A 15215-nucleotide genomic window follows, 5' to 3' on the forward strand; every position below is an offset into this window, starting at 1 on the left:
CCATGAGTAAGCCCGTGAACAGGTGCTACCTGCAAAGGACCTGAACCTTGCCCACTCCTGAGTCCCCTGCTCCGCCTGTTTCCCTGTCGGCAGTGAACGCGCCGCCGGAGGAGGTGCTGAGTGGACAAGAATTCCAGGCTCTTAATTGGCAACCGGAAGCTGGATGCTGAGGGAGGTGGTCACCCACCCATGGTGACCAAGCGAGCGGCCCCATTTGTTACCAGAGCCCTCCTCCTATGGTGAAAAGCTGCCCCCCAACCCAGGGGTTCCACTCACCCCACACGGGGGGATGCAGACAGAGATCAGAGTCAAGGGCACTGAGGGGGACCTGCAGAAAGACAACCATCTGGTTTGTCCATGCAGCTTGAAGCGACCCTACTCCTCCAGGACCGATAAGCCACTCACATCTGCGTCACACTGGGAAGAAAGAGCCGACCCACTGGCTCTTTGCACACCCACGACCAATGTGTGCTTAAGACAGAAAGTGCCCACCTGTGCGGAGGGCCTGACCGCAGCAGCCAGCCACCGGGAGAACCTGGGGAGGGGCTTTCACAGGGCGGTTAGCGCTGGGCGGACATCACTCAAACACGCGGGACAGATTAGATGGTTTCAGTGAGGATTAAGAGGAAAGCTGCTTAGAACTGGTTTCCCCCGCCAACCCAATCCCTGGCTGAGTATTATGGTCTGGGGGAAAGCAGCAACCACTGGTCACCAGCAGGCGGGAGAGGCCCCTCTTACATTCCAGACCCTGACCGGCAGGACGGCCGTCCCTGCGCACTCCACTAGCATGGCATCAGGGCAGGTCCAGCCTAGCCGGAAGCTGGGGCAGGTTTCTCTCTGCATACTTCTGAACGTTAAATTAGCTGGTGGCATAATCACTGTTTCCTTGCCAGCCTCCCAAGCTTAAAGGCGGGATTCATTTCAGGAATGACAGGTTAATAACCTGGCACTTTGAGTGATTATAACTCCAGTGTCCGCAGACTGATTTGTTCATTGTGTATTTTGTTGAACTTCCTCAAAGGACTTTCCCTGTCAGACCTCGAAGCCCTGCCTCCATCCCTCCCTGTGGAGACGTGCACGCTATTTTTCCGCTCTACCCCACACTCCACTGTTCAAAACTAAAGAAGGAAAATTACAGCATCAAAAGGGTTTAAAACAAGTGATTTGCGGTTTGAGCCTTTCAAAAAGATCTGGAACACCTATGATTCAGCAAATGGAGAGTAACTAAAAGAAATAAAAAACCATTTGGTTGCCAGGGCAATGTGTTCCATAAAAGTAAACACACTGAAACCTCCTTCCTCAGGGCGCCTCTGGGTGAAGGCCCAACACAACCCCTTCCAGGCCCGTGTCCACGTGCCGTTTCTGTCTGCTGACCCGGGCCTGCCTATTCCTTCCTTCTGTGCCCTCTGCGGGTTAGATTAGAGAGGTAGGGTGTTAATGGAGGACTTGATGAAGACTGAAGACCCACTCTCTCCCTCTGGAGACCAGCCTGATTTGAACAAATTGAGGAGAACAGAGCAGCCCCTTTGTGTCCTTGGGAGGAAACCCGTTCTGCGTCCCTTTTCACGGCCAGGCCTGCTCCTGTGGGGGAGGGTGTGGGGGGAGTCCACAGGGACCCCTGCTCGGGCGGGGGACACGGCTCCCGCGCCACCTGGCCACCGCGTCACTCCACATGTGCGCCTCCTTTATTGGTGCTGCCGGTTGGGTGAGCGCGAGTTGGAGCCCGGGCTGGAAGGCAGGGAGCTGCTGCTGGGGGCCTGCAGGGCGTGGGGGTCAAGCTGCTGCCCGGCCGCGCTGGCGCCCCCTGTCCCGGGCTCATCGCTGCTGTCCTTCTGGGCACTCTGCTGCTCGGGACACTCAAAGTGGACGCAGTGGAACACCTGTGAGAGAGGAGAGGCGGTGAGTGCAGGCCAGTGTCCCACCCAGGCTGTGACGAGTCAGGTCACGGTCCCCAGGGGAGTTAGAGAGGGTCCTCTGCCCCCTGCTGCAGGCGCAGACGGGAGCAACTAGAAGGCTGGAGCGTGTTTCAGGGTAAAAGTAAGTGGGCTGATGGTCTAAGAGTTACAGGCAGCGTGGTGTGGATTCCTAGAAAATGTTCCCACCGCACTTCTCTGTTTTGGGTTTCTTTGGTCTCATGAGCTTTTCTTTCTCTTTAACTAATTCAGGCAGTTGGGTTAGAAGCTAGTGGGGTTGATGGTGGTGGCGATGGCTGCAAGACTCTGAAAATACTAGAAACCAATGAATTGTATGCTTTAAATAAGTGAGTTGTATGGCATGGGAATTGTATTGCCATAAAGTCCAGCAGGGCACTACCCCAGGGGATCTCCAAGGGACCAGGGAGCCGGCTGACCTCATGCCGTGGCCTCAGGAAGGAACACGTTCTTGGTATGAATTCATCCTTTGGGCAGCAGCGCTGGGGAGGGAACTTCAACCTGACAGGCCTTGGGCCAACTGGGAGCAGATGCCCTCAGGTGGAGGAGCGGGCCTCCCACAGTACCCAGGAGATGCTGGGTGACTCTCGTGTGATTCACTGAGGAAGCACCACTGGGCAGACAGGTGGGTTCCGCACAGAGCTCGGCGAGCAAGCGTGAGCCTTGGCCCTGACCTTGAGCAAATGCAGCACGGCTGGGGTGGCGGGAGCCTCACGTCCAGCGCAGGAGGGACGGTTGGGCATGAGCTGGGGCAGCAGGGGCAGCCCCCCTCAGAGCAGGGTCTGCAGAGGGGCCTTCCCTAGCGCACACGGGAAGTCTTTGTTCCAGTGTGTAACGACCATATCCTCCTGGGATCCCTGCTCCCTGTCCTGAGCTCTCTGCAGAGCAGAATCACACTCTCTGCAGTGGGGTCTTCAGTCTGGGGAACACACATCTACTTTCCAAGAAGCATGCTGGCTTCTTGGGAATCAATTTCCAGATCCTCAGATTTTGTATTTTCCAAAACTGCCTGAGAAGTGACTGAATCCTGACACCTTCGCCCACATCCTGAGAGGAAAGCACAGCCCTGAGCTGCCCTGCTGGGTGCCACTGGGGCATGCCAAGCCCTGGGTAAGCACGCACCCCCACCGTAAGTGAGGACCCTGGCGGCTCCTGGTCCCCAAGTGGGGGAAGCGTGGCCTGGGGGAGATGTTCTGAATTTAGAACTGAACTGTATATGTGACTCATGTAATTCTTCTAAACATAACTGGAATTTTTCCAGAATTATGAAGACATTCTCAAAATACACTGGCTAAAACCCATGAATGATTCCCCAATTATTTTCAGATATGGTGTCCCTTAATTCAATGAGTTGGTTAAAATCTATCTTAGTAAATCATGTCATCAACTATGTATTCCTAATAATCAGTCATCATCTTCCACCTTTTAAAATGTTTATTTTTTCCTTTATCATATTAACACAAATAATTATATTTAAACTTATGAACAAATGTTTTACTTAAAATGTTCAAAAAATTATACTTTTTTCCCCAAAGCTCTTTTAGGGGATATGCAGACAGAAGAACTGTACAAAGAAAGTGTTAATGACTAGAATAACCATGATGGTGTGGTCACTCACCTAGGGCCAGACATCCTGGAGTGGGAAGTCAAGTAGGCCTTAGGAAGCATCACTATGAACAAAGCTAGTGGAGGTGATGGAATTCCAGCTGAACTATTTCAAATCTTAAAAAGATGATGCTGTTAAAGTCCTGCACTCAATATGCCAGCAAATTCAGAAAACTCAGCAGTGGCCACACGACTGGAAAAGGTCAATTTTCATTCCAATCCAAAAGAAGGGCAATGCCAAAGAATGTTCAAAGTACTGCACAACTGCACTCATTTCACAAGCTAGCAAGGTAATGCTCAAAATCCTTCAAGCTAGGCTTCAACAATATGTGAACCAAGAACGTCCAGGTGTACAAGATGGACTGAGAAAAGGCAGAGGAACCAGAGGTCAAATTGCCAACATCCACTGGATCATAGAAAAAGCAAGGGAATTCCAGAAAACCATCTGCTTTACTGACTATGCTAAAGCCTTTGACTGTGTGGATCACAATAAACTGTGGGAAATTCTTCAAGAGATGGGAATACCAGACCACCTTACCTGCCTCCTGAGAAATCTGTGTGCTGGTCAAGAAGCAACAGTCAGAACCGGATGTGGAACAATGAACTGATTCCAAACTGGGAAAGGAGTACATCAGGGCTGTATATTGTCACCCTGCTTATTTAACTTATATGCAGAATACATCCTACAAAATGCTGGCCTGGATGAATCACAAGCTGGAATCCAGGTCGCTGGGAGAAATATCAATAACTTCAGACATGCAAATGACACCACCCTTAGAGCAGAAAGTGAAGAACTGAAGAGCTTCTTGATGGAAGGTGAAAGAGGGAAGTGGAAAAGCTGGCTTAAAACTCAACATTAAAAACTAAGATCATGGCATCTGGTCCCATCACTTCATGGCAAATAGAAGGGGAAAAAATGGAAACAGTGAGGTACTTTATTTTCTTGGACTCCAAAATCACTGTGGACAGTGATTGCCACTGTGAAATTAAAAGATGCTTGCTCCTTGTGAGAAAAGCTATGACAAACTTAGTGTATTAAAAAGCAGAGATATCACTTTGCCAATAAAGGTCCATATAGTCAAAATTATGGTTTCTCCAGTAGTCATGTATGGATGTGAGAGTTGGGCCATTAAGAAGGCTGAGCACCAAAGAATTAATGCTTTCAAACTGTGGTGCTGGAGAAGACTCTTGAGAGTCCCTTGGACAGCAAGGAGATCAAACCAGTCAACTGAAAAGGAAATCAGTCCTGAATATTCACTGGAAGGACTGATGATGATGCTCCAATACTTTGGCCACCTGATACGAAGAGCTGACTCACTGGAAAAGACTGTGATGCTGGGAAAGGTTGAGGGCAGGAGGAGAAGAGGGCAACAAAGGATGAGATGGTTGGATGGCATCATCAACTCAATGGACAGGAGTTTGAGAAAACTCTGGGAGATAGTGAAGGACAGGGAAGCCTGACATGCTGCAGCCCATGGGGTTGCAAAGAGTGGACACAACGGAGCAACAACAATAAAAACAACTTGTTTGAAGGCCATTGCTCACAGAACTTAGGAGACTAAGCCCTCAGGAGAGCCCTTTTAAAAGGTGACAAGCAGGAGCCCCTGGCAGCCAAGTGGTTAGGGCTCCACACTGTCACTGCTGAGGGTGCAGGTGTGATCCCTGGTCAAGGAACTAAGATCCTGCAAGCCATGTGGCTGCCCCCTCCCACCCCACCACAATCTACAGGCAGATCTGTAGCAACATGGATCTAGAGATTAACAGCCTAAGTAAAGCAGGCCAGGAAGAGAGGGATACCACATGGTATCCCTTACATGTGGAATCCAAAATATACAAATCAACATATCTATGAAACAAAACCAGACTCAGAGAGAACAGACTTGTGGCTGCCTAGGGAGGAGAGGAGAGGCAGGGGTGGGGAGGGCTGAGAGTTCTGGGTGAGCAGGAGCAAAGAGCAGAGCAGTACACAGCAAGGTGCTACTCTACAGCGCGGAGCCGTGTTCAGCATCCGACAAACCACAAGGGAAAAGGATATGAGAAGATGGGTATATATACGTATGTATACAACTGGAGTCATTCTGCTGTTCATAAGAAATTAGCACAGCATTGCGAATCAACTGTACCTCAATAAAATTAAAACAAAACAGAACTTAACAGACTTGGAGGGAAGGCCAGAACATTACAGGGTTAGACGTGTTCCGGGCAAGGGGAATAATAATGGGGAAAGACGCTGGGGAGGAGACAGCCAGCCAAGCGATGTCTGAGAAGTTTCAAGCAGCCAGCTGTGCGGAGAGGTGACAGTGTGGTGGGTGAGGCTCTGGAGCAGAAAGCTGGAGTGGGATTTAGGGGTGAGCGCCAGTTATGGAGGGGCCTGACGGCACCGGACAGCCTTGGAGACACTGGTGCGCTGGGCCAGTAACAGGACAGGAGCTGAGGCTGAGGGAGCCAGAGGTCACCATGGCTGGGGAACCAGGAGACAGAAGACCCGCTGCTAGAACCACAGCGTCCTTCACAAACGCCTGCAGGGCCTGGTTCTCACACCGTGCTACCGCACCCCGCGGATTTGCTCCCTTGGGTCTCCAGACTTCTAAAGCAGCCCAGGGTCCTAGATATAAGACGATGCGAGCTGTAGTCAAGCTGTCACTGATTTATAGAAGCGTGTAACCAGCGTGCAGTGATTGCTTGGAAAGGACTGCCGGTGCCTGGGCCTGTGTGGACAGCCGTGAGAGATGGCACAGACTCCCAGCCCTGGCCACCCCATGTTCCCAGAGAGCTCAAGCCTCACTCTGCTTGGGTTGGGGGCACCCTTTCCTTCTGAGGGGCCTACTGGCTAGAGAGGAGCCACTGAACTTGGATCTGGCCTGCTTCCTGAGTCCTAGATAAAGGCTGGGCTGTAGAGGAGGCGCACTGGAGTTCTGGGAGTAGGCAGGAAGCAGGCCAGGCTGGCCATGGGCCACCCTCCCTGAGGAAGGACCAGGCGGAGGAGACTGCAGGGGGCTCAGGGGTGCAGAGAGCTGGGGGTGGGGCTGCCCCTTCTGGGAGCTCTGTGACCTCACAGCTCAAGCACACGCACTGTGCACACACGCACTGTGCATACACGCACTGTGCACACACACACCACACACATCCACACCATGTGCAGACACACATCCACAATGTACGCATACACGTGCACTCTCCTGCACAATCAGGTTCACAGAGGAGAAGACAAATGTAATATCAACCAGGAAATTATACTTAAAATATAAATTCCGCGCTTACCTCCCTGCATCACTATTTTTTTCCATATTCCCACTTCAATTCATTTGTCTACCACTGTTTCAAGTCCTGCCTCTCAGACTCTAGCGTGGGACTGACTGGGCCGGGCTCTCTGTGCAGCAGAGCCTGCTTCTTCTCACCATGAGCCCCCATCTCTCTCTAGAGCTCAGGCTGGGGCTGACTCCTGTGGACCCCTGCGGCCGTCGCTGCCCGGGATCAGCGCCCAGTTCTCTCCTTCCTTTTTCTTTCTCCCTTTTTTTTTTCCCTGAGCAAATCTACCGACGTGGGCCCGTTGGCAGGTGCTTACCTGTCAGCAGCCTGATGGGAGGGCCTTTTCAGGGGATTTAAAAACTGTCTACAGGGCCACTGGCTCTTACCTGAGCTACCTGGGGTCAATCTGAAAATCCTCTTCTAAGCAACTATTAATCTACTCTCCATCAGCTCCACATTCTTCTAGCTTCTGAAGTGACAGAACCATTTCCTAGTGGGTAACTGACAGTCTCTTGCTTTATGAGCAAAGACATGATGGAGCCGTGGAGATGACCCCCCAGAACACACCTCTGCTTCCGTAACACCCCCGCCCCATCAGTGGGTCCTCTCTCAGACCTCCCTGCAAGCGAACACACATCCTTCTGTTTCTCAACACGACCGAGTCTTCCCCGGTGCCCGTGGCTCCGCCGCTCTGAACGGGCTTTGCGATGCCGCCCGGTTCTGACGCGAGCCCCGCGTGCCCCACCCCGCTCCCTGCAGGAGGCGTCCCCCTGGCGGCACCCCCAGGCTGCCCGGCGCTGCCCGGCCGTCGCCAGCCCCAGGCGGCGGGCTTTCCCTCCGCGCCCTCGCGGCCTCCCTTCGGTCTCTCCGCTCCTGGGCCGCCTGCGGGGCTGGGGCTCCTCCTCCCGCCCGCGCCCTGAGCTGTCAGTTCCCGTCCGACTCAAGGACCCAGGCGTGGCTCTCCTTTCTCCCGCTCAGGGCCTCACACAGGAATCAACAAACCAGTAAAAACTCGGAAGTGAAAAGTAAAGAAGACCGCGGCGGCCGCTGCCTGCCTGGCCGCCACCTGAGGAAGGGGCCCGTGGGCGGCACTGGCCTGGGGGCGCCGGGCGCGAGAAGCCGGGAGGACGGTCTAGAGCTTCTCTCTACCTGCGAGACTGAACTGTCTCTAGCCCACCCACCTACCTGTTCTGAAAGAGTAATGCAAATGGCTGTCATTCTCAACACACCCAATGGGGCCGGTTCAGCGTCCGGTGGCGGCTCCCGGGAATCAGGCCCACTCGTTTCCCTGACCGTGCGGAGCTCAGTGCAGGCTCTGCCCTGAGTCGGGGAACCGGAGCCCCCGAGGCCTGCCTGGCGGAGTCTCCACAGCGACCATGAGGAACCAGGGCCGGTCAGAGCTGCGCTTCAGGCTGTGACCCTGGAGTCCCAGGGTGTCACCAAGGGACCAACTAACTCTGATGGGGGCTCCTGAGCATCTCCAGCACCCAGCGGGTTCTGCCGACTCTTAGGCAACACACAAGAAACAGCTATACAGTCACAAACTCAATGGGTGTTTTACAAACAGAAAGACGCGTGCAGAGGTAGAGGGGGGAGCGGGGACGGAGCCAGCGGGCTCACGGCGGCGAGTGGGGCGGGATCGGCACCCCCAGGTGCCAGGCTAGGGGGCGGGGGGTGCCGGACACCGGGGGTGGTCGGGACCCAAACGGGAGAGGGGTCCACGGGGCTCAGGAGGTCCGAGTGCACGCACGCGGTCACCCCAAACTGAGGCACCTCCTGTACCCCTCCGGTGAGTCCTGGCCCCTGGGAGGGCGCACCCGGCGCTGAGTGAGGACAGGCTCTGACCATGCAGGGAGCCAGGAGGGTGTGGGGCGGGGCAGGCCTCCAGAGCTGGGCCTGGAAGGATGAGGCAGGTCTGGTCAGAGGGGTCCCCTGTGGGCGCCCCAGCCCCACATGATGGCACAGGAAGGGAGCTGAGGAGGTGGGCTGCAGGGACGGTGGAGCAAGAGGCTGTGCCTCAGAGGGCTTGCTGGGGGCCTGGCCTGGACCCGGGCGGGCAGCCAGGGCCTCTGGACAGAGGAGACACTTAAACACTTAAGTGTTGCTTCAATTAAAAATATCACAAAAGGAATATGTTTGTGGTGACAAATAATACAAGGGTCTGAAGAAAGCAAGCAGATGACAGCAAACCCTTAAACTTGAAATCCTCTGAGGTAGAACACAGCAATGTGGGACAATCAGGAAAGAAGCATTTTAAAAGGATAAACTACAGCACCTGGTTAACAGGCTTGGTAAGACTGACAGAGAACCCCCTTGGGAAGACAGAGGCTGGGGACCCCTGGGAGAACAGAAGCTAGGGACCCCCCAGGAGGACAGAGGCTGGAGACCCTCCCCCGGGGGGACAGAGGCTGGGTAACCCGGGGAGGACAGAGGCTGGGGACTCCCCTGGGGAGACAGGGCTGGGTGACCCCCCGGGAGGAAAGAGGCTGGGGACCCCCCGGGAAGACAGAGGCTGGAGACCCCCCCCCCCGGGAAGACAGAGGCTGGGGTCCCCCCTAGGAGGACAGAGGCTGGAGTCCCCCTGGGAGGACCGTGGTGCCCCCAGGCTCCCGAGCACCAGACCTGGACTCGGCCTCTGATCGTCCTTCCACGGCTTGTTTTTCAAACCTCAGTGACCTCACTGAGCACGAACGCTGGCCAGGCCACGCAGCCCCCGCTGTCAGGACCCCACGCAGAGGGACGCAGCCCAGGAGCAGGAGGGGGTGCACCTCGGGGCGGGGTCACTCCTGCTCCTGTGCCCTCTGGGTGCCAGGACAGCTCCTCCCTCAGACAACGGGGCAGCGAGTGAGCAGAAAGACACAACCTGTGAGTGTGACCCTGCCTGAAGGTTGGGAGGAAGGTGTGCAAAACCCAGCCTCGAAGCCAGGGCGGGAGTGGCCCTGGGCAGAAGGCACAGGGAGGACATCCAGATGAAGGCCTGGGCCTCACCGCCCCCCTCTGTACAATGTGCTGGCTCAGCGGTCTCAGTCAATAATTCAACCCACCAGCCTTGAGCCCGCACGGCAACGGTGGGAAGCCGACACCGGACGCCACAGAGGCGGTAAGCATCATGGTGTCCACACTCACTGCCACCGTCTGGCTCAAGGCCGGGGCTCTTCCCTTAGGACCCCAGGTCCCCAGGCACCAGCAGCAGAGGTGTGCCAGTGGGCACATGGGGACGCTGTGCTCTCCTCAAGCAGACACTGCAGGGTCTCTGTTGCCCGGAGTTGTCAGTGCCACGAGGGACCTGTCCCGCCATACCTGGGGCCTCCCTCTCAGAGGAACAGCCAGGTCCTGAGTGTCTTTTCACTCAGAAGCTTGTGTGATTCCATTTCTTTCCTCTGAACCTTCTCAAGACTGCGACCCCCGCCCTTGGAAAAGCTGTGACAAAGTGAATGAGGCGCAGAGCTGTGCTCGGATTTATGCAGAACCATTATCCCCGTCGCCCAGTCACCCTCCCTCCCCTTTTCAGGAGTCAGGCCTCCCATTAGCAGTTTGATGGCTGCTGCTCACGAAGGGGCACCTTTGCTAAACCAGCTTGGAGGCCTCTGGATCTGTCCCCCGGGAGAAGCTGGTTAATCTGGAATGTAGTCGTGTGTATGAGGCTGACACAGCCCAAGTCACCATCCGCGTGTCCTTTTTTGTGGCTGCTGTTTATTATCTCTTTCCTTTCCTCTCTGGGAGCTGTAATTCTCGACATGCTGGGGACAGTCTGGGGTCCTCTTTTCTCTGGGAGCCCTGGAGAGGCTGCACACGTATGTGTGGCCCCTCCTTGGTGAACCAGGGAATTCCTTTGTTGGCCACTCTTTGCTGCTTTTCATTACAGTGATTCCCCAAGCACTCTGTTCAACATGTCTTCAAGGTGGTTTTTTTTCTTTCTTTTTTTGAGACATTTTAACAAACGCCATTTCCCCTGACATTTAAAAAAAATTTTAATATTTACTTGGCTGTACTGAGTCTTTGGTGCTGTGCATGGACTTTCTGTAGTTATGGCACGCAGGGCTCCTCGCTGCAGTTGGCAGCTTCTCTTCTGTGGGGTGCGGGAGCTGGAGAGCAGGCTCAGCAGTTGTGGCTCGCGTGCCTAGTTGCTCTGCAGCAGGTGGAATCTTCCTGGACCAGGGACTGAACCTCTGTCCCCTAAACTGGCAGGTGGATTCTTATCCACTGTTCCCCTGGGGAGGTCCCCAAGGCTTTTAAAAGCAGAGAGAGGCCTCTGTTAATTTTCCAAAGTTGGCCTAAGAGTCCACTTGTGAACTGTAGCAGAACCCACTGTGAACTGTAGCAGAAATCAGGAAAATTTAATAAATGTTGATCAATGACTCTACCTTGCTTTTCAGGCTTCTCTTGAGTAATTTTCACAGACTTCTTTCATACCAACCAATACAAATAGGATTTCTGAGCCAAGCTTGCAACTTACATTTACGAGGTGACGTATCTTTATAAGTAGACACCTACCTCTCAATGCTGTCTGCCCGTAAGTCAGACACAGAGATCTGGCTTCTGAATTACACACCCTGAAGACTTCCTCTCTCCTTTCGCAACGTGTGTATGGCAGCATGGCACACACTCAGTGCTCAGCAAACCCTACTGAGCTTGGTGATGCTGACAATTACATCTTCTTACACTTGTCTCAGGAACAGAAGTTCCAAGTCTGTCTAGACTATAGAGATGTTTTATCTTTGTTCCCTTAAAAATGAAGACCAAGTATTTCCAATAAAACATGGCACTTTAAAATCAGAGTATCATGTATGTACATCTGAACAGCCCAAAACATGGTTTTCAGTTAGACCAGTTATAGCAAGATATTTCTTGCTATATTTCTCCCATTTCATAGCAAGATATTTCCAGGTTGTGAGCAACAACTTTTTAGCATTGCTTTGGGGTGATAGGATACCGAATAGTTTTGCACAAGTATTTATTCCTACTAGGCATGAGAGTAAGCTTCTTGATGACACTGCTTCTATATGGCAATGGCTTTTTTTAACTTTCCAATGTCACTTTGCCATCTTCCCATAAGCCCAGGCACTCACAAGTATCTGGAACTCTACTGCCTGGAAGGTTCTGGAGAAAAGCCTTTCCAAAACATGTCACCTCTGGCAGCCCTGGAATCCCTGACCTCTGGTTTTCCTGTGTGCGTACTCCAGAGCTCCCAGGAGAGAGATTCTTTCTCTTAATTAATCTGGGAAACTAAGGCAAAAAAGGAGAAATGGGGAACTGGCAGACACGGCCTTACTGGGGCCCTCCGCTCTCCCCTAGAGGCTGCTCTAGAGGCCCTACCGCCCAGGGCAGTTGTTCACTTCATCCAGATGTATCTGCTCTGTCTTGAAGAGCATCGGCTCCATGGAGATCTCAGGCCTGACTCCTCACCACTGGCTCTGCAGCAAGGCACGGCTGGACGTCATGCTCACGACCTGGCGTCTTCGTCCATCTCGCCGCCCAGTGGCCCCCAGCCCCCCCTGCTCAGGCACTGCAGGCACCCTCCCAGGCTGGGCCTTTGGAGCTGAACTGCTCCACTGCAACGGCCATAAGGCTTGTGGAGCATTTGCAACAATGATGCACTCACTGTTGTGTCACTTTCCTTTGTTTTCCAATAAAATCTTTCCTAAAAGACATTTAAATATAAAGATGTCTATGAAAGGTCTTGTATAATTGTACTATAAATTAAGTATTTTTCTGATTTTTTTCTTCTGTCTCACTGGGAAGGACCCTTTAAGATCTAGTCCACTCTCCTTATTTTAAAGACAAGTGTCCTGAGAGTCAGGGAGGTGAGGTGATATTTCCAGGTGATATTGCCCCCCAAGCTGGTTGGGGGCAAGGCTGGCACCAACGCTGAGGTCTCCTGGTTCACACTGGAAAAGGGACCCCCTTCTTTCCTTCCCATTTCTCTCCCCTCCTGGGCATCCCCCACCTCCCTGCCCTGTGTGTTGAGGCTGTTTCTCAGACGGCATCCTTTGGCGGATGCTGCCTGGGAGGGAATCCTCGAGGGAGTGACCAGAACCGGGGGGCAGGGCCTGAGAAATAATTGTCACCGGCATCACTGACTTGATGGACTTGAGTTTGAGTAGGCTCCGGGAGTTCATGATGGACAGGGAAGACTGGCATGCTGCAGTCCATAAGGTCACAAAGAGCTGGACACGATTGAGCGACTGAACTGAATTGTCACCAGGCCAGGAGGGAGCCTTTTTTAAAAAAAAAAAACAAAACCAGAATCTGTTTCCTTCTTTTTGTTTTTTTCTTCACTAGAGCCACATGCTGCTATGGGAACAAGGATGGCACTGGGAGCCCACAGCCACTCACGGGCCCGACAGAGGCTGTAAATAAATTCTGCCTCACTCCAGGCTCGGTGCTGACTGGTCCTGGAGGGCAGCTCAAGCAGCCACTTACAGACTCTCCACCCTGCTGGTGTCGGCAGTGTGGACCCTCCTGCAGCTGGTTCCCAGGGGCCGGGAGGAATCTGCACCCTCCACCCTCCCAAAGCCTCCACTGCACAGCCTCAGCACTGTCTGCCCATCCAGGGCCGTGCCCACCTGCTGCCACTGCCTCTGCCCAACTGCAGGAGCTCAGGCTCCTGCGCTTCACATCACCCCCGCCCCCAGCCCAGGTTCAGGTGCTCTTCCTGTGGGTTGACTTCTGTCAGGTGGTGAAGCTACAGCCCCTCTAGGGAAGGGCCCTTGCCTGGGTTTCTCTCCTGGTTTGAGCCCAGGCTGCACAAAGCTTGCCCACAGGAACCACCTGCTCACCAACATCTGATCTGATGGCCTAGCCAGGGCAGAGCTGGGCTCTTTTCTGTGGCTTTACTATTTATTGGGTTGGCCAGAAAGTTCCTTCAGGTTTTTATGTAAATATACAAGACATTTTGCATTTTCACCAAGAACTTTAGTGAACATGTTCACTGTTTTGTTCCACTACCTTCTGCCATTTTTCAGGCAACTTCATAATTCCACCTTCCCAAAACTTTTAATCTTTTTGAGCAAAGAATTGTTGCAGGTATCTTTTACAGTCTTCTAGGGAACTGAAACTTTTTCCATTAAGAGAATTTTATAAAGGGCAAAATAAATAGAAATCTGGTATGTATAGTGGATGTTCCAGCCAAGGACGCCCCAGTCAATGAGTTTTTGCCTGTTCATTAAAGAGACTTGTGGTTTGCTTGTCCTGATGGAAGATAATGTGTTTCCTATTGACTACTTCTGGACGCCTTTCATTGAGTGCTGGTTTCAGTTGGTCTAACTGGGAGCTGTATTTGTTGGAATTAACTGTTTAATTATGAGCTCCTTTTCTGGAAGGGGCTCACAACAGAGGACTCCCTTCCAATCCCAACATATGCATAACTTCACCTTCTTTGGATGAAGACCGGCCTTTGGTTGGCAGTGATTCATTTCATTTGCCCATAAGCTCTTCTGTTCCACATTATTGTACAGTATCCACTTTTCACCGCCTGTCACAATTTGTTTTAAAAACAAAATGTTTTCATTACATTAAAATAGAGAATCACATGCGGAAATAAGGTCAAGACAGTTTTTTTCACTTAACTTATGTGGAACCCAAACATCAAAGCAAGGAATATAACCAAACTGGTGCAAATGATTTTCAATGCTTGATTTGGATATTTTGAGTATGCCAGCTATCTCTCGTGGTATAACATTGACTGTTCTCAATTAATGTCTCAATTTGATTGCTGTCAACTTCAACGGGTCTACTTGACCATGGAGCATCATCCAGCGAGAAACTTCACAAGCCACGTCTGGCACATCTGTTCAGTCACAGCGCCTTCTCCACACACTGCACAAATCTTCTCTCATGCTTCAGCTGTCTTTTTACCTTTCTTGAAATAATAGAGCATAATATGCCAAAAATGTTGCTTTTTTCTTTCATCTTCAATATTAAAATGCTTACACAAAAATGGTTACACAATTTTGATAAACTTTTTGAAATGCTCGCTGACATGACAGCTGTCACAATGAAATCTAACCAAACTGTTCTGAATGGAGTGAGAGACAAATGAGCACTGCTAAAGTCATGGGGAAGCTGAGTGAGCTTTTTTGGCCAACCCAACATTATACCTTTTTGGGAGACAGAGCACCCTGGATGTTGAGAGCCAAACTGCCTGAATTCAAACTCTTACAAATCACTTAACATTGTTCAGCTTTGGTTTCTTCATCAATTTATCCCTTTTGCTTAAAACAGAACATTTTTTACTGTGAAAACTATGCACTAAAAGGTGCATAAAATTCCAATGTACAGCTTGTTGAATGACTATATAGTGAACTCCAGCTATGTAAACCGCACGCGGGTCAAGAACCAGAAACACTGCCAGCACTGTATGGTCCCTTCCTGATCTGAGCCCCTGCCTTGCTATTAAAACCACAGCCTGCCTTTAATAACAATCACTTC

At 52.1% G+C, this 15215-nt stretch overlaps 1 protein-coding gene across 2 annotated transcripts in view; it reads right to left on the reverse strand.

The window, feature by feature from the left end:
• Positions 1-1309: 1309 nt before the first annotated feature.
• Positions 1310-15215, reverse strand: part of BTBD9 (BTB domain containing 9) — a 369881-nt gene continuing 355975 nt past the window's right edge. For both annotated transcript variants that reach the window (XM_068960690.1, XM_068960691.1), the window contains one exon: positions 1310-1880. In XM_068960690.1, the coding sequence (XP_068816791.1) occupies positions 1686-1880 (195 nt within the window). In that variant the 3' untranslated portion in view covers positions 1310-1685. The remainder of the gene's footprint in view (positions 1881-15215) is intronic.

This window comes from Capricornis sumatraensis, chromosome 22, assembly GCF_032405125.1.
Source record: "Capricornis sumatraensis isolate serow.1 chromosome 22, serow.2, whole genome shotgun sequence".
Lineage (NCBI taxonomy): Eukaryota > Metazoa > Chordata > Mammalia > Artiodactyla > Bovidae > Capricornis > Capricornis sumatraensis.